At 41.7% G+C, this 19,606-nt stretch overlaps 1 protein-coding gene across 1 annotated transcript in view; it reads left to right on the forward strand.

The window, feature by feature from the left end:
* Window positions 1–18,206, forward strand: part of PRSS38 (serine protease 38) — a 33,333-nt gene extending 15,127 nt beyond the window's left edge. Inside the window, exons 5-6 of the mRNA XM_037070881.1 lie at window positions 17,123–17,265; window positions 17,726–18,206. Coding sequence (XP_036926776.1) covers window positions 17,123–17,265; window positions 17,726–17,980 — 398 coding nt within the window. The 3' untranslated portion in view covers window positions 17,981–18,206. The remainder of the gene's footprint in view (window positions 1–17,122; window positions 17,266–17,725) is intronic.
* Window positions 18,207–19,606: the final 1,400 nt, after the last annotated feature.

The following is a 19,606-nucleotide window of genomic DNA, read 5'->3' on the forward strand; positions in this document are numbered from 1 at the left end:
CCCACTCCCCACTGATAACCCCTCATGTGATCTCTATTTCTGTGAATCTGCTCCTGTTCTAGTTGTTTGCTTAGTTTTTGGTTTTGGTTTTGGAGTTTTTAGGTTTAGTTGTTGATAGTTGTTTGTTGTCATTTTAATGTTCATATTTTTGATATTCTATTTCTTAGATTATCTAAGTCCTTTTAACATTTCATATATTAAGGGCTTGGTGATGATGAACTCCTTGAATTTGACCTTATCTGAGAAGCACTTTATCTGCCCTTCCATTCTAAATAAAAGCTTTGCTGGATAGAGCAATCTTGGATGTAGGTCCTTGCCTTTCATGACTTGGAATACTTCCTTCCAGCTCCTTCTTGCCTGTAAGGTCTCTTTTGAGAAATCAGCTGACAGTCTGATGGGAACTCTTTTTTAGGTGACTGTCCCCCTATCTCTTGCTGCTTCTAGAATTCTCTCTTTCATTTTAATCTTGGTTAATGTAATTATGATGTTCCTCTTTGGTATATACCTCTTGGTGTGTTCCTCCTTGGGTCCACCTTCTTTGGGACTCTCTGAGTTTTCTGGACTTCCTGGAAGTCTATTTCCTTTGCCAGATTGGGGAAGTTCTCTTTTATTATTTGTTCAAATAAGTTTTTCACTTGTTGCTCTTCCTCTTCCCTCCTGGTACCCCTATAATTCGGATATTGGAACATTTAAAGATGCCCTGAAGGTTCCTAAGCCTCTCCTCATTTTTTTGAATTCTTGTTTCTTCATTCTTTTGTTTGTTTGGTTGTTTCTTTCTTCCTTCTGGTCTGACACAGGCACCAGCCTGTAGTGTCCTCAGCGTTATGGATGAGACATGAGGCAAATTCACAGGGACAGTCCTGTGGAGGAAAAGGGACCATACGGCTACTCCATCAAGGAGGGAGTGCCTCAGAACGGCCTGGCCACTCTCTCAAGGGGAGAGCACATTGATAGGCTAGACAGGCTTTTATTGGGTTTAATTTGCGTGGGAATAGAGGTACAGCTCATTAATCATTGTCAGGCAGTAAGGATCAAACAGTAGATAGTATAGAAAGAACTATTAGAGCTTCTTCTGAGTCAGGGTCTGTCAGCTAAAAGGCTACAAAATTTTGGGAAACAAACTCATTTCCTGCTTGGACCTTTGTCATTTAACTAAGAGCATTCTTAGCAAAGCAGGCTTCACAGGATTTTACATATCCTTTCTCAGGCCTGATCGCCCAGGGAGCCCACTCTTTCCAGCACAGGGCTGTACCGCCTTCTGTCATTGTTTCAGGCTTAAGTCAGGCAGAGGAGGCAAGACAGCCAAGGAATTAGGAGAAATGAGGACTCAGGGTTCATTGAAGCTGAGGGGTGAGGGCCCATCACCCCCTTTCTCCATAGCCCCCCAAGTCTTTCCCTGGGGCCTCCACATGATCGTGCCTGTCTTAGGTCATTCTCCCCTTGGGGAATCTTATCCATCATTGGCTAACTGATCAAGCACTGGGGGTCAGTTATGGATGAAGTAAAAAGAGCACAAGCGATGCCCCTGCCAGGGAGATAAGCTTTGTCTCCTTAGTGGTTTATGGTCCAAAGGTCACTCACTCAGCCTTAGCCATGCAGGGGTTACAGCTCCTGAAACCAGGCAGGGTGGGTCCCAATATGATTTTGTCTGTCTTTGGCACCAGGGTAATACTGGATTTTGTAGTATAGTATTGTTTCTTCCTTAAATATTTGATAAAATTAACTAGTGAAGCCATCTGCACCTAGGCTTTCCTTTGTGGAAGAGTATATATCTACTTATTGCTCCAGTATTTATTAATTTCTTGTTCTTATACAAGTCGATTCAAATTTCCACTTCTTCTTGAGTAAGAATAGTATGTCAAATTTAATGGCACACAGTTGTTCATAATATTTTTTTATAATCCTTTCTGTAAGGTCTCTTTTGAGAAATCAGCTGACAGTCTGATGGGAACTCCTTTGTAGGTGACTGTCCCCTTATCTCTTAAGTCACTGTCCCCTTATCTTTTCCTGCATGTCCCCCCCCAACCACAATGTATGAAAGTAAACAAGACAAGATGTGATCTGCTTGAGGAGGAGAGGTGGCCAGTTTCTCAGGGGAAACAAAGGCCAGGAGTGGCCAGTTTCTCCGGGGGAAAAAGAGGCCTCGAGCCCCTCCCTCCAGGGGCTTTTATTGGGTTGTAAAACACAGGAATACAGGGTGGCAAGGATCAAACAGTAGATAGTCTGAGTCAGAGTCTGTCAGGCAGAGAGTGTTAGTTTCCTGCTCGAACGCTTAACATATGAATGAAAGCACTCTTAACAGAGCAGATTTCACAGGTTTATCAGGAAGTCTTTGTGATGCCAGATTTCCCCCAGGACACGCTCTAGCAAGGCAAGGAGCTGCACCTTTCCCCATCAGGTATTCAAGCTTAAGGGGATTAGAACCCAGAAGCGCTTCTCCCAGGGGACATGGGGACTCAGGCTATCTCAAAGCCGGGGCGGGGGCTAGAGTCCATTGCTCTTTGGTGCAGCCCCCCAGAGTCCTTCCATGAAGGCCTCCCAAGTGGTCCTGTCTGGCCTAGGTTTCCCCTTCTCTGAGGGGTCTTACTTGTCAAGGACTTCCGACCATGTTTTGGGGGCAGGGAGGAAACAGAGACAGCATTTGCTACCAGCAACAAGCTTTGTCTCCTGTGGCTCAAATTCCAAAGGTCACTGACTCCTCCTTAGCCACAAGGGGTACAGTTACAATTCCTAGAACCAGGCAGAGAGGTCCACAACACCTTTCAATTTCTGAAGAGTCAGTAGTAACGTCTCCTCTTTCTCCTGGTTTTGGTAATTAGTGTCACACCCTCCCCATCATGGTAACTAACAGTTTATTAAAGTTAGTTATTTTCAAAGAACTAACTTTTGCTTATTGATTTTCCAGTTTAGGTTTTATATTTCATTAATTCCCATTTTTATATTTATTATTTCTTTTTTTTTAATTGCATTGAGATAGTTGCTTTTTTTCTACTTCCCTAAGCTGGGAGCTTAGAGTTTTTTGGTACCTTCTTCTTTCAATTCAGCATTTAAAGATACAAATTATACTCTAAGCACAGCTCTGAATATATTCCACAAGTTTTGGTATGTTGTGGTTTTTGCATTCATTCAGTTGAAGATATTGTCTTATTCCCTTTCTGATTTCCTCTTTAAAGTGTGTTATTTAATTCTTAAGTATTTAGTGAATTGTCAAATATATTTCTATCGTGAATTTCAACTTTAAGTGTGCTCAGAGAATATACTAGGTATGATTTCACACTTTTTTAACATATTGAGGTATGTTTTATGTATGGCCTACTATATAATCTATCCTGGAGAATGTTTCATGTGTGTTTGAAAAAATGTGTCTTGCTGTCATTGGTATAGAATTTCTTAATAAATCCCAGGTTATGTTAGCTGATAATGTTTTCAAGTCTTCTATATTCTTATCAATTTTCCACATCACTTAAAGGGGAGTATTGAAATCTACAGCTATGATTGGTGAATTGTCTATTTCTTTTCAATTCTGTCAGGTTTGGTTCATGCATATTCAGGCTCTGACTGGGTGTATATACATTCATAATTATGTCTTATGTTGTTTTGGCTCTTTTATCTTTATGGAATGTCTGCTTTTGTCCCTAACAATATCACTTTTTTTAATGTCTGTTTTCTTTGATACTGGTCTATCCACAGTATCTAATTGGCACTCTTACAGTTACTGTCTGCATGGTATGTCCTTTTCCACCCTTTTAATTTATATCTGTATGTATCTTAATCTGATATGTGTCTTTTGCACACAGTATCTTGATGGGTCTCCTTTTTCATTCCAGCTGTCTTTTCATTCCATCCATCTTATGACTGAAATGTTAGTTCATTTATATTTATGTAATTAATATGGTTGGATTCATAAATGTCATTTTCCTAAATGTTTTCTATATATCTCATGTATTTTTTATCCTCTACTTTTTTCTTTCCTGTTTTCCTTTGTGTTAATAAGCAAATGTTTCTTAGCATATCATGTAAATTCTCTTTATTTTTAAATTACATTTTAAAGGATATTTTCTGAGTGGTTGCTCTAGGGATTACTTAGGTTATCACAATCTACTCAGATTAATACTATCTTAATTTTGGTAAAATATAGGAGCGTTGTTTCAATATAGTTCCATTCTCTCTTTGTGCTAATATTGTTATATATGCTGTATATACATGTAATCAAAACTCAAAAGAACAATTATAACTATAGCTTCATAAAATTTAGTTTTTAAATAAATTAAGAGATGAGAAAAAACCCATCAATAAAATTATTTCTAGTACTCTTCATTTTTCCTATGGATTACACTTAGCATCTTATGTCATTTCATTTCAGCATGGAGGACTTTTACTATTTCATAAAACATAATGTGTTAATGTTTTCTCAGTTTTGATTTATCTGGGAATGTCTTTATTTTGCTTTCTAGAAGGGTAGTTTTGTTGACTATAAAATTCTTCTCTGAACAGTTTTTTTTTTCTTCCAGCACTTGGACTCTGTCTTCTACTGCCTCCAGCTTTCATTGTTTCTTGTGGGAAGTCAGCTGCTTATCTGTATAACTGCTTTTTTTCTCTTTTATTTTTTAACTATCTTTTATCGACCATGCTATTACATTTGTCCCAGTTTTTTTCTCCACTTTATCTTCCTCCCCCCTGCACCCACCCATCCTTCAGCATCCCCTCCCGCTTAATTCATGTCCATGGGTTGTACATACAAGTTCCTTGCTTTTCCATTTCCTATAGTATTCTTAACTTCCCCCTGTCTATTTTATGCCTACTGGTTATGCTTCTTACTCCCTGTACCTTTTCCCCTGATTCTCTCCTCCCCCTTTCCACTTGTAACACTCCATGTCATCTCCATTTCTGTGATTCTGCTTCTGTTCTAGTTGTTTCCTTAATTTTTGTTTTTATTTTTTAGGTTCAGTTGTTGATAGTTGTAAATTTGTTGTCATTTTAATGTTCATAGTTTTTTATCTTCTTCTCTTTCTTAAATAAGTCCCTTTAACATTTCATAAAATAAGGGCTTGGTGATGATGCACTCCTTTAACTTGACCTTATCTGGGAAGCACTTTATCTGCCCTTCTATTCTAAATGATAGCTTTGCTGGACAGATAAAATATTTTTTAAAAATCTGTAGCTGGGGCTTCTGGCTCTGGTGAAGTGAAGATGTCAGCAAATCCTTTGCCAAATAAATAAGTATAAAATGTGACAGAATAGTTTAAAAAATGTTTTAGGGCTCCAAAGATCAATCAAAAGCAAAGAAAATTAGAAAAATGCTATTTATGAAAAACTGGTAGAACTTTGGTCAGAAATGGCAGAAGTCTTGACCTCTTCACTAAGGCTTCACCACCCTGACTCCCTATCCCTTGTTCTGTCAAACTGTTGGATTGACTGTGGTTGGGCTGGCTGGGAAGACAGTCAGCCTCTCCACCTGAGGGAGAGAACTTGATTTGGAGAGGATGCTAAAACCCGCACTTGGTACTGTAAGTTCAAATATCAAACTCTGTAAGAAATGAGTGAGGAAAACATAGCACTGTTTGTCTGAGGTTGTGGTTCTACGTGGGGTTAACAATGTCTCTAACAAATTTTATGGGGACACTGGAAATAAGAGAGCTATAGAAGGCTTGGATGAACCTTCCATTCATCCTAGCTATGACTGGGGAACTATATGTACACATATGGAAGACAGAGTGGGCCAAGTGGAAATAAAAGCTGAAGCAGATGTGGGAAACATATAGACTCGAAATGTGCTCACCAGCCCCCATGCATGTTGCGCTGGCAGGCAGAAGCCTTAGCAGTTTAGGTGTTCAAGCACAATTTCTGCCCATATTATTGGGTAACCAAGGAACTATTAAGAATAGGGTAACCCTCAGGGAGCCAGAATGAAAAATAAATATAATAATTTAAAACATGAAAGATAAATATCATATGATCTCACTTATATGTGGAATCTAATGAACAAAATAAACCAAAATAGACAAAATAGAAAGAGACCTGAACACATGGAACAGGCTGATAGCTGTTGGAGGGGAGGGGAGTGGAGAGACTGGATAAAAGAAGGTGAAGAGATTAGCCAAAGATCATACATGGGTGACCCATGGACATGCACAACAGTGTGGTGATGGCTGGAGGGAAAGGAGAATGAGGACAGAGGAGCAAAGGAGAAATGGGGACATCTGTTAATAGTGTAAACAAATAGTATATTAATGACAAATAGTACAGTATAGTATACTATAACAGTAGTATAACTAATAGTATTGTACTATAACAAATAGTAAAAAAAATAGTATAAAAATAAAGTTAAAAAACAAATTAAGAAAACTGAGCACAGACATCAGCAGCTGCAAACCACAGGGGAGATTCTGCAGATTAATTCCTAACAAACTACTAAAACAAAATGAATCAAAGCTTTCAGGAAAAAAATCAGAATCAAAAATTATTACAGTGTATTATTTTTAAATTTTACTTTTCAATGACAGTTGGCATTCAATGTTATATTAGTTTCATGTTTACAGCATAGTGGTTAGACATTTACAACTTGAGGTGATCTCACAGATAGTCTAGTACCCATCTGGCCCCAACATAGTTATTACAATACTATTGACTATATTCCCTAAGCTGTACTTTACATCCTCCTGACTATTCTGTAACTACCAATTTGTACTTCTCAATTCCTTGATCTTTTGCATCCAGTCCCCTAACCCATCCCCCATCTGGCAACCATGAATTTGTTCTCTGTATCCATGAGTCTGTTGTGTTTGTTTATTTTGTTTTTTAGATTCCACATATAAGTTAAATCATATGGTATTTGTCTTTCTCTGGTTAACTTATTTCACTTAGAATAATACCCTCTAGGTCCATCCGTGTTGTCACAAATGGTAATATTTCATTCTTTTTATGGCTGAGTAATATTTCATTGTATATAGGTAACACTTCTTCTTTACCCAGTCATCCATTGATGGGCACTTAGGTTGCTTCCATATTTTGGTTATTGTGAATAAGTTGCAATAAACATAGGGGTGTATATATCTTTTCAAATTAGTGTTTCAGATTTCTTTGGATAAATATCCAGAAGTGAAATTAGTAGGTCATATGGTAGTTCCATTTTTAATTGTTTTCATGAACCTCCATACCATTATTGACAGTGGCTGCATCAGTCTGCGATCCCACTAACAGTGCACCCGGGTTCCCCTTTCTCCACATCCTCTCCAACACTTGTTATTTGTTGATTTGTTGATGACAGACATTTTGCCAGATGTGAGATGGTATCTCATTGTGGGGTTAATTTGCATCTCTCTGACGATTATTGATTTTGAGCTTATTTTCATATTTCTGTTGGCCATCTATCTGTATGTCCTCTATGGAGAAATATCAATTCAGGTCCTCTGCCCATTTTGTAATCAAATTGTTTAGGGATTTTGGCATTAAGTCATCTGAGTTCTTTACATATTTTGCATATTAACCCCTAACAGATGTACCATTGGTGAATATTGTCTTCCATTTTTCACTTTGTTGGTAGTTTCCTGTGCTGTGCAAAACCTTTTTAGTTTGGTGTAATCCCATTGGTTTATTTCTCTTGCTTCCTTTCCCAGGAAATCAAAAACAATATTACTAAGATTGTCAAAGAGTTTACTGCTTATATTTCCTTCAAGGAGTTTTATAGTTTCAGTTCTTACATTTAAGTCTTTAATCCATTTTGAGTTTATTCTTGTATATGGTGTTAAGAAGGTGGCCTAGTTTCATTGTTTTGCTTGTTATGTTCAGTTTTCCCAATACCATTTATTGAATAGGCCGTATTTACCTGGTTTTATGTTCTCATTTTCATTTGTCTCAAAGTATCTTTTGATTTCCTTCTTGATCTCATTGTTAACACATTCATTGTTCAGTACCATGCTGATTAGCCTCCATGTGTTTGTGTGTTTTTCATTTTTCTTCTTTTAAAAAAAATTTTAAAAGATTTTATTTATTTTTATTTTTAGAGATGGGGTAGGGAAGGAGAAAGAGGGAGAAAAACATCAATGTGTGGTTGCCTCTTGTGCACCCCTTACTGGGGACCCAGCCCACAACTCAGTTGTGTGCCCTGACTGGGAATAGAACCAGTGACACCTTGGTTTGCAGGCCAGCACTCAGTCTACTGAACCACACCAGCCAAGGCTCATTTTTCTTCTTGTAATTGACTTCTACTTCCATACTATTATGATCAGAGAGGATGCTTGATATGATTTCAGTCTTCTTAAATTTGTTTAGACTTGTTTTGTAACATAACATGTACTCTATCCTGGTAAATGTTCCACGTACACTCGAAAACAATGTATATTTTGTTGCTTATGGGTTAAATGTCCTAAAAGTACTAATTAAATTCATCTGGTTTATGTGTCACAAAAGGCTACTGTTGACTTTTTGATTTTTTTGTCTCGATGATCTATCCATTGATGTCAATGTGGTGTTAAAGTCCCCTACTATTACAGTATTAACTGTAAATCTCTGTTTTATGTCAGTCAATATTTACTTTATATATTTAGGTGTTCCTCCATTGGGTGTGTAAATGTTTACAAGGGCTATATTTCTTGTTGGATTGATCTCTTTATCATTATGAAATGTCTTTCTTTATCTCTTGTTAAAGCCTTTGTTTTAAAGTCTATTTTGTGTGATATAAGTATTACCACTCCAGCTTTTTAAAAATTTCTATTTGCATAAATATCTTTCTCCATTACTTTCAGTCTGCATGTGTCTTTCAGTCTGAAGTGGGTCTCTTGTAGGCAGCATTTTTTTGGTCTTATTCTCTTAACCATTCAGCCACCTTGTGTCTTGATTAGAGTATTTAACCCATTTACATTTAAAGTGATTATTGATACGTATGTAGTCATTGCTATTGCATTAGTCATATTTATGATCTTTCTTTTCCTTCTTCTTAAAGGTGTCCTGTTAATATTTCTTCTAATACTGGTTCGGGGGTGATGAACTCCTTTAACTTGTTCTTGTCCAGGAAGCTCTTTATCTCTCCTTTACTTCTAAATGACAGCCTTGTTAGGGAGAGCAGTCTTGGTTGTAGTCCTTGCTTTTCATCACGGAATATTTTACACCAGTCCCTTCTGGCCTGAAAAGTTTTTGTTAAGAAATCAGCAGATTTCTGGGAGCCAACAAGTAGATTGGTTCCCTTATATGTAACCAATTGCTTTACTTGCTGCTATTAAGATTCTGTCTTTAACCTCTGGCATTTTCATTGTGATGTGTCTTGGTCTGGACCTCTTTGGATTTATTTTGTTTGGGACTCTCTACACTTCCTGGACTTGTGTATTTACTTCCTTCACCAGGTTTAGGGTGTTTTTCAGTCATTATTTATTCAAATAGGTTCTTTATCCCTTCTTCTCTCTCTTCTCCATGTAGTACCTTTAGGATGGGAATGTTGTTACACTTGATGTTGTCTCAGAGTTCCCTTAAGATATCATTTTGTTATTTTTTCTTTTTGCTGCTCTGATTGGGTGTTTTGCACTACTTCGTATTTTAAATTACTGGTTTGATCTTCTACTGTATATAATCTGCTGTTTATTTTATCTAATATAGTCTTAATTTCTGTCACTCTATTCTTCATTTCTAACTGGTTCTTTTTCATGTTTCTGTGTCCTTTTGTTTGCTATTGCTTCACTGAAGTTCCCTCACTTACTAAGTTCATCTCTCTTCCCTTGTGTTCACTGAGCATTCTCATAACCAGTATTTTGAACTCTGTATCTGGTAGATTGCTTGCCTCCATTTTATTTAGTTCTTTTCTAGAGTTTTCTTTCATTTGCGACATTTTTTAGTCCCCTCATTTTGGCTGCTTCTCTATTTGTTTCTATATATTAGGTAAATTTTCTACATCTCCCAGTTTTGGCAAAGTGGTTGTACAAAGTGGTTGCCATGACCACGGTGGACTAGCTGCTAAGCTGGGGCAAAATTTATTCCAGTGAAACTCTAGTGCCTGCCAAGACCACCATGTGGGTGTGCTGCTTATAGAGTTAATCACATGATGCTCTGTTGTGGTCTGAACCTGGCTACTGGGTGTGTTGGTTCTGGGGCCTCTTGGGAGGGGTTCTAGAGCAGTCCAAGTTCAGCCACTGCCTGTACCCAGCACATGGGTACCTGGTAGGAGATGTGAAGTGATTTGCAGTTTTTAGCTGCTTGCACAGGCCTAAAGGCATGAGGGAGAAGCTATGCTGTGAACAGAGGCTGGCTGTTACCATTGCGAGTCTTGGGGCTGCTCAACAAGAGACACAGGGCACTCAGAGATCAGGTATCACCAGCCTAGGGCCTATGGACCTTTGAGAATTTATAAAAATGTCTGCAGCCTGGGCTGAGGTTGGTTGCCTGTGAGGAACAGCTACTAAAAGAGGCTTGGGTGGTACATGAGCTGGGTCGGGGGGAGTCTTGAGAAGTCAGCAGAGCAGGGGGAACAGTCAGGCTAATGAAGATTCAGATTTGATAGCTGCTTGCACCAGCAGGCTGTGTAGGAAGAGGATCTTCACAAAACCAATGGCAGCTTCCGTTCCAGCCCTTACCCTGAAGCTACACAATTCAGTTTCTCCCTGCATTTCTCTGTTGTCTTTTGATCTGCAATTCCTTTGCTGGAGCCCGAGGTGAGTTTTTGTGAGCTAGTGAGTCTGTGCACAGGTCCTTGAAGAGGACACCTGGGTTTCCAGCAGCCCTCCATCTCCTCTGGACTAAATCCCCACTGATTTTCAGTCAGTTGTTGTGGCGACTCCTCTTCCTGGCACTGATACTCTGGACTGGGGAGCCCAGGGTGGGGCTGCAGTGTTTGGTCCTGAGTCGGGACCTCCATAGCTGAGATATCCCTCCCTATTCTCAACTACCACACGTAGGAGTGGGGCAGCCCACATCATATATCCACCCCTCCTACCACTCCCAGCATGGCTTCTTGCTGATATCCTCAACTGTAGGGTTTCTATTCAGCTAGTCCTCAGGTAGTTCTCATGGGGTGTTTTTTTCTATTATTTAGTTGTAATTTTGTTGCGATCATGGTAGGAAGTGAGCATAGCATTTACCTTCTCCACCATCTTGACCAAAAGTTGAGTGGCTTCACTGGTATTCCATATTGTACCAGGCTCTATGTACATTAGACAATAAGAAGAAATAAAAGGTTTCCAAACTGGCATGAAGAAATAGATTTATCTCTCCACAGATGATAGGATCCTGTATATAGAAAATCACAGTGAATCCTCAAAAAAAAAAAAAACTACAGACAGTAATATATTTAGCAAAGTCACAGGGCACAAAAGTAAGTTGTGTTTCTAAATACCTGAACAATGAACAATGAAAGAGTACAGTAAGAAAACAACACCATATCATCCAAAAGAAAAGTTACATATGAATCAGCTTATCCAAGGAGGTGAACAACTTGTATTCCAAAACCACAAAACATTGCTGAGAAGAATTTTAAAAGACCTAAATAAGTTTAAAGGCAGCTCATATTCCTGGACTGGATGACTTAATGTTGTTAAGACATCAACACTACCCAAAGTGATTGAGATTGCATTTCATAGAGGTTGCTTTAAGTGATATTTAATGCAATCTCTATGAAAACTCCAAAATTTTATAGAAATGGGAAAGCTGATCCTCAAAATCTTATGCAGTTGGGAGGGGCCCTGAATAGCCAAAACAGCATTGAAAGAGAAGACCAAAATTAGAATTCTCACACTTCCTGATTTCAAGTTTTACTACGAAGCTCCAACAATGAGAACAGTGTGGTGCTGGCATGAGGACAGACACACAGACCAATGGGATCGAATGGGGGTCCAGAAATAAACCAACACATCTATGGCCAGTTGGTTTCTGACAGCCGTTCCTAGTTCACTCAGTGGGAGCAGAACAGCTTGTTCAGCAAGTGGTGGTAAGACAGCTGCACTTCCACACGCACAAGAATGAAGCTCACCCTTCGCTCACACCATATATAAAATTTTAAGTGGATCAACAACATAAATATGAGTTAAAACCACAAAACTCTTAGAATACACATGGGGTAAATCTTTGGATTTGGCCGTGGATTCTTAGATGCGGTTCATCTTAAGCTTCATGTTTTTGAAATCACACAGCATGGGTTCCTTTGTGTCCGCCTTCCTTCTCTCCCCTACTGTATTTGGGATTCACCCAAGGTATTCATAGGGTAGTTTATCTTGTTTTTCTGTCACCTCGTATTCCATTTTATGAACATGGTCAAATTTCTTCTCTCCATATTCCTGTACGTGGATATCTGGGTTGTCTCTAGTGTTTAGGGAATACGAGTAAATCAGCAACAGATATTATGGTGCAAGTCTTTTGGTGAACACACACTTGTGTATCTTGGGCATATACTTGGAAGTAGAATGTGTTGGCTACAGAGTGGGAGTAAATTTAACTTTATTAGAAAATCCAAACTTTCTAAACTGACTGTGTATTGTACATTCCCAGTGCCAGTGTATGAGACCTCTGACTGGCCCACATCATTGCCCAGTCTGACAGCGTCAGTCTTTTTCACTGTAGCTGTACTAATTATTGTGTAGTGACAGCTTCTTCAGGTTTTATTATTTGCAGTGGTTCTTTATATATTCTGGATACATGTACTTTGCTACATACACAGATATTCTCTGCTAGACTATGGCTTGCTTTCTAAATTTAATATATCTTCTTTTTGGAAAAAGGTTTTTTGACACTTCAATTTATTATGTTTTTTCCCTTTATATGTAGGACCTTTTGTGTCATGTTCATGATGATCTGGCTCTTGTAGGCCCATGAAGATAAGTCTTTTCATTTATTCTAGAAGCATTCTGAATTAAATTTTTACATTTATCTATAGGATCAATCACAGTTAATTTTTGGCACATGGTGTGAAAGATTAAGAACTACTTTTTTCCACATCAATACCCACTTGCTCCAGCACCATTCACCTAGAAGCCCTCCTTTCCCCACTGAATAGTATTAGCACCTTTGTCAAACACTGTGTGACCACGTGTGGGGGATACTCGGAGCTTCCCACTCTTCCTCGGGGGCCTCCGTGGGACGCACCTGTACCATGAGTCTGATGAGACATGTCATCCACATGCCTCTCTTCTTCAGGGCCACACAGCACTCAAGGTCCTTTGCATTTCTGTATGAATTTTAGACTCAGCTCTCCAGTTTCTACACTAAACCTGCCAAGATTTCAAATGACTGTTTTCCGAGGCTCTTGGCTCTAAGCCAGGGGTGTCAAACTCGTTTTCACGGGGGGCCACATCAGTCTCATGGTTGCCTTCAAAGGGCTAAATGTAATTTTAGGACTGTGTAAATGTAATTACTCCTTAACAGTTAAGTGAGAGCTCAGTTCTGCTGCCAGGTAGAAACAAAGTGATGGGCCAGATAAAACAAGGTGGAGGGCCAGATTTGGCCCACGGGCCTTGTGTTTGCCACCTTTTATGTTAGATGTAAAGACATCTAACACTTCTTTGCTACTTCTTAAAAGAGCCTTGAAAAATGCCACATTGAACATCTTTCTCAGCCTTTCTTTGGGGCCCAGAAACCTCTTGACATTTTGAACATCTCATACCTTTTAGTCCAAATAGGCAACACTGTAACAAGTCTTCAGTGACTTCCTGAGCTGCCCAAATCACACCCTCATTCTTTTTGAGATCTGCACCCAGCCTCTCTGGGTACATGAGTGTGCTGTGGGATGGCCTACTTAGGATTTCTAGAGTCCTTTTTTCCAGCATGGAACATCTACTAGGCAAAATCTTAATTTTTCAAGTTTTCAACAAAAGTTCTGACAGCCAAGCCCTTGACTGAGACCAAAGCAGTTTCATTTCCAACCCAGAGGATGCAACCTGTGGGCCCAGCCATGCCCATGGCTTTCTGTGTTGCTGGCAATCTTGGCACATAGCCCATATAAAACCATAAGAAGAAGAATATTTCATGAAATATGAAAATTGTATAAACTCCAACGTTCCATGTCCATAAGTACATTTGCATTTGAATACAAGCATGCTCATTCATGTGAGTGCTGTCTGGCTGTGCCCTGCTCCAGTGGTAGAGTTTAATACCCATTACAGAGGTGGTCTGGCCTACAAAGCCTCATGGTCCCTTCCAGGAGGTTTGCTGACCCCTTCTTTATTTTATACCCTTTAGCCTGTGCTTGAGAATTGGTGTGTTCTATTCTGAGTTCATCTTTTTTGTAGTACCTTATACTCAGCCAGAAGCAACCTCTAGACTTTCATAATTCTGCCTGGAGTCATCTTCTGAAGTTTCTTCAGTTCAGTAAATATGTTTTCTATTTTCCAAATTGCCATTGGCAACTTTAGAACACAGTCCACCCAACATTTTTTATCCATTTTCTTTTCATTTAGAAAAATGAAAGAATCTAGAAAGATTATACTATGGGAACATTTATCTGTTTCTCAGGTCCCAAAACCAGTGCCACATTCTTGTTATTTTTATGGACACCTCCGATTTCAAGGCACCAATTTCTGTGGCACATATGCATGGCCACACTAACACTGTATGACAGTGAACTGTAAAACCTGGTGTGCACAGTAGTGGGCCTGCACCTAGCCCCCATGGTCATGGGCAGCCTGTGACAGCCAGGCTGGAACACTGGACTCAGGCATCGTTTGCTGTCTAGAATGTTTAAAACATGCAGTAGCTGACTGTTTAGTCAGGGGCACTGACCTCTTTTCCCTTAGATTGTCAGATAAAAACACGACACCATCCAATACAGCATTAGCCATTCAGTGTGAATAAATCAAAATTATACCTTTGGTTTTTGTCAGATTGGCAAAGAGTATATATTTTTCCTGTTGCATGATTTAATTAATTAGTTTATGTGTGCCATGACATTAGAAAGGTTTGCCACTCTAGCAGACTTTGCCCATTTTTGAATCAGGTTGGTTGTTTTACTGTTGAATAGTTCTTCATATATTCTGGATATTAACCCCTGATCAGATATTATTTGCAAACATTTTCTGCCATTATGTGGGGGTTGCCTTTATACCTAGTAAATAGTGTCTTCTCACATACATTTAAAATTTTTCATGAAGTCCAATTTGTCTAGTCATCTTTTGTTGCCTGTGCCTTTGATGTCATAATGAGATCACTGCCAAACCCAATGTTACTAAGCTTTTATCCTATCTATCTTTTAAAATCTATAGAGACTTAACTTGTGGCCTAACAGACAATCTGCCTGGGAAATACCCCCATGCTCATGAGATAACGTAAGCACTGTTGCCCTTGGGTGGAGTGCTCTGCATGTGTCTGTAGTACAGGCCAGTTAGCTGTGTTGTTTAGGTCTCTGCCTCCTTCCTTGCCTTCTGTCTGCTTGTTCTTTCCATCACTGGGGTGAAGGGTATCAAAGTCTCCAGCTGTTAGTATGGAACTGCCTACTTTCCCCTTTGATAGTGTGTCACTAGGTGAGTAAATGTCATGCCACCCTGGCTGCAGAGCCCTGTGCCTGTGGCAGCAGGGGAGAGCAGGCTGACCTCTGGTGTCACTGCTGTAGTTCTTGAGTCCAGAAGCTTTTCAGGAACATAGACCTGGTTTCTGCCCTTTCTCCAGAGGGGTGCACCTGCCCAGGCCCTGGGGGCAAGAGTATAATGATGTCCCCTCTGGTGGAAGGCTCTGTGTGCAAGAAGAGAAGCAAGCTGTGTTTTCTGGGTCCTCCAGTGACAGCTGGCTGTCTCCTGAACACCTGCACCAAGGAACCCTCTCTCTGGTCCTTGCCCTGCCCCATATATTTCTCATGAGCTCCCAGTGGAGACCCAGGGAAAACCTACCCTGTGCACAAACCTCTCTCCCCTGGTTTCCCATTTCCTGAGCTGGCACGCTGCCAGCATTAAAGAACTCATGGAAATGATAGCCAGCTTCTTCCCATCCACATCCATGCCTCATGTCTGCCTCTGTGCCCTGCCACAGGTGGAGCAGTGTGTTCTGCATGCATCACTGTGGCCCTCTGTCTGCCCCTGTCTGTGTGGCCTCAGCGTCCATGTGAGCACAACAGGATGTTTCCCCCACCTCAACACTTTCTCCCTGTAAGACTCTTCACTCTTGACTCATTGGAAGTCAGCCTCCTACCCTGACAGACCCCCGGGCACTGTGCAGTCCCCTGGCCACCGTCTGCTATTGCCATGGGAAGTGTGCCCTCTGTGCATGGGGCTCCATGGTCCACCAGGGTCCTGGAGTACATGCCCCCAGGGCTGTTTCTCTCTGGAGCACCCTCCTCCTGACATCTCTCCATCTTGTGGATTCCAGCTGCCTGTGCCCCTTGCATGTCCCAGCCCAGAAAGTGCTCCTGGCAGGAGGGGTGCTCTTGGAGGCTTTGCTGCCCCTCCCACCCCTGACCCCAGCGTTCTCAGTGGCATCATGGAAGGCCTCAGGAACATTGGTAGCTGGCTGGGTAGTTTCAAACTAGTTTCCTAACTGCCCTTCCCTGGGTGGCCTCTCCCAACCCTGCACCCCAAGTCTGTGGACTCTGCTGCTCTGCATTCCTGTGTGCACCAGCCAGGGCCTGTCTCGTTCCTTGATGTTAATTGACTACCTCACCAGCACAGTCAGCAGCCACTACAGACATTGCTGACATTCCATTTGCTGTCTCTTCCCCTCAGGGTACACATGCATCAGCCCCCTTGACCCCCCAGTCATAGGGTCCCAAGCCTGTGAGAGCTGCTCCTTCCTGTCAGGCTGGGGCGTTAGGACCCCCTCACACAGTGGTCAGGGAAGCCCATGGTTCCTGGGACCAATTACTGTATCCCTCAGCATAGAGGGGATACAGGGGTGACAACCCACAAAACTTGAGGGTTCCTTTCTTGTGCACATACTGTCAGCCCCACAGTCACCCAGGGACAGACCCGATGGAGCTGTTTGCACTCAAGCTACAGCAACGGGAAAGGGATGGGCTCTTACATTTCTCTTACAAAATTCCATGTGGCATTTCCAGTCCCATGTCATTGACCAAAGTCTTGAGTCCTGGTGCAAGGAAGGGAGCCGTGGGAGGGCAGGAGTGAGAAAAGCCACTGGTGGAGCACAATGGGCAGGGGCTGGGGCTGGGCATGTCTTGGGGAACAGGGCTGGGAGGCCCTGTCCCTGAACCTGTTCTGCTTTCTGACAGGTGACTCCTCAGACCACCTGCAGGAGGTGCAGGTGCCTCTGATTCCGTTGATCCTGTGCCAGCTGCTCTATGGACACCCATCACTGATTCAGCCAGACATGATGTGTGCTGGGGACCTCATGAATATGAAGACTGTGTGTGAGGTGCATCCCACTACAGGGGCAGGCCCCAAGCCCATGGCTTTCAACTGTTAATCTGCTTGGAGCCATCGGAAACACTTGTACCAAGTGGGTGGGTGGTCTCTGAAGGCCTGGCCCTTTCGGAGCTTGGAGCACATCACCATGCAGCTACAGGCTGGGCAGGACCATAAGGTGGCCTAGGTGCACATGGGACACAGGCCCAGTCAGTGCCCAGTGCCCTGTGGACCCCAGTGCTGGCCAGACTAACCCAGAGCTATGCACCCACCTGGGGACCTTGCCTGCTACCTGTCACCCTGGGGCACCTGCTCTGTCTCCCACAGCAGGACATGGCACTGGCGAGATGTAGCTGTGGAGTGAAGCGGCTCTGGCCCTGGCTCTGCAGGGTTGGGCTCTGGGCCATCCTCCTGCAGGAGGTGGCAGGTGCCAGTTGCCAGGTTCACAGGAAACCCCTCTTTCTTTCCAGGGTGACTCTGGGGGTCCACTCGTCTGTGAACGCAACCACATCTGGGTACAAATTGGAATAGTGAGCTGGGGCCGTGGTTGCCTGTTCCCCATGTATCCTACAGTGTATGCCCGAGTGTCCCATTTCTCAACATGGATCCACCATCAGATAGCACACACCCCCCCACCTCTTCAGCCACTCCCCACACTCTCCTGCATTTGGGGGGCCTCTATCAGTGTCCTTGTGACCACAATGGCCTTCCCGCCAATGTTGTGAGTACCAGGCCCACACCCTGGCTTCCTTATGCTGCATACCACTGTCTCTGCCCAGCTCAGCCCCTCAGGTCTCTGGATACCTGAGTGAGGTGAGGGCTCCCAGCCAGGCCAGTTCCGGGTCAGGGAGGGGCTGAGCAAGTGCCACACCTAAGAGGCAGACACAGTTACCACAGAAGGGCCAAGTGCCCAGGGAGAGCAGGGTGCCTTGGCTGAGTGCTGTGACACCTGAGGTTTGGTGAGATATTAAATATTTTAAAAGTGAGCATCCTAGAAGTCCTGCGTCTGTGTTTCTACCCAGCATGCTGGCCCCCTCGTGCAGACAGAACGGCAGTGTTGGGATGCCAGGTGGTAGGGGAGATGAGAAGTACGAAGCAGGTGTAGTGTCTCTAGAAAGAAAGGATGGCCACACTGACACATGCCTGGGTCTCGAGTCCAGTCTCCAGGGAAAGGCACCATTTTAAATATAACTATTGGTGTCATGGTGTGTGAAGTACTTAAAATTCCAGTTTGAAAATTGGGAAATGTGAACTAAGAGCAAGCACATAGAAGGAACTGAGTAAAAGCAGGAATCAGTGAACCAAATACCAGAAAACACTCAGACTAACATTTTAAAAATCAACAAGTAGGAAAAGAAAACACTAACGTACCCTATTTTTTAGACCATAAGACGTACCTGGGTTTTAGAGGAGGAAAATAGGAAAAAATTTTGAAGCAAAAAAAGTGTAAAATATTTAATAACATAAATAACATAATATTTCACCAATGTAAATGTAAATGGAACTCAACAGCAGCATTAACAACCATATTCCTACCAAATTTGGATAGGGGGTTGCATCTCATAGTCTGAAAAATATAGTAACCAAGATATAAATGACACCAAAAATACACAAAACAAGACATAGCAAGAGGGAAATAGCCATTAAACAAAAATTTTTAAAAATCATAAGAGATACTGTCCAACTCTACATAAAAGAATTTGAAGTGAAAAGTATCACTTTGTAGGAAAAATCTACTACTGCTAACCCCAGTAAAACTAGAAGGTTTAACTAGACCAAATTCCATGGAAGAAATGGAGAAATTTAAGAGAGAGTTTCCCTGTCCCAGTAAAAGCTCTTGGCTGAGGTGGTTTCCCCAGAAATCACACCAAGCCTCCCACTGCAGGGGCATCTAGTGCTGCCCCACTGCTCCGAGGCAGGCGAGGAGGAGTGTGGGTGTCCAGATGTGCCTTGGCAGCACATGGCTATAAGGACACAAATCTGATGACACAGAAAGAGAAGGCTGAGGCAGTCCAACTGATGAATTCAAAGACCCTAGTGAGAGATTTGCAAATAGAATCCAAGTTTATTTTTTAAATAGTACATTGTAATCAGATAGGATGTATTCCAGTGATGCAAGGATGATTAAACATTAGGAAACCCACAGATACAATTCACCAAACCTTTGCTTTGCTAAAGAGAATAATATTAATGAAAAGTCTTTTAAGAAATTCAAAATTCATTTCCAACTTAAAAAAAGAGATAGGAGTCCATGGGTAATAAGATACATGTACTGCAGCCTGAAAGCCAGCCTTTCCTAGTGGAGAACAGAGTTTATTCCTGCTAACAGCAGGTTCAAGGGCAGGCTGCCT

This window comes from Sturnira hondurensis, unplaced genomic scaffold (genome assembly GCF_014824575.4).
Source record: "Sturnira hondurensis isolate 20B ecotype Veracruz unplaced genomic scaffold, ASM1482457v3 Scaffold0019008, whole genome shotgun sequence".
Taxonomy (NCBI): Eukaryota; Metazoa; Chordata; class Mammalia; order Chiroptera; family Phyllostomidae; genus Sturnira; species Sturnira hondurensis.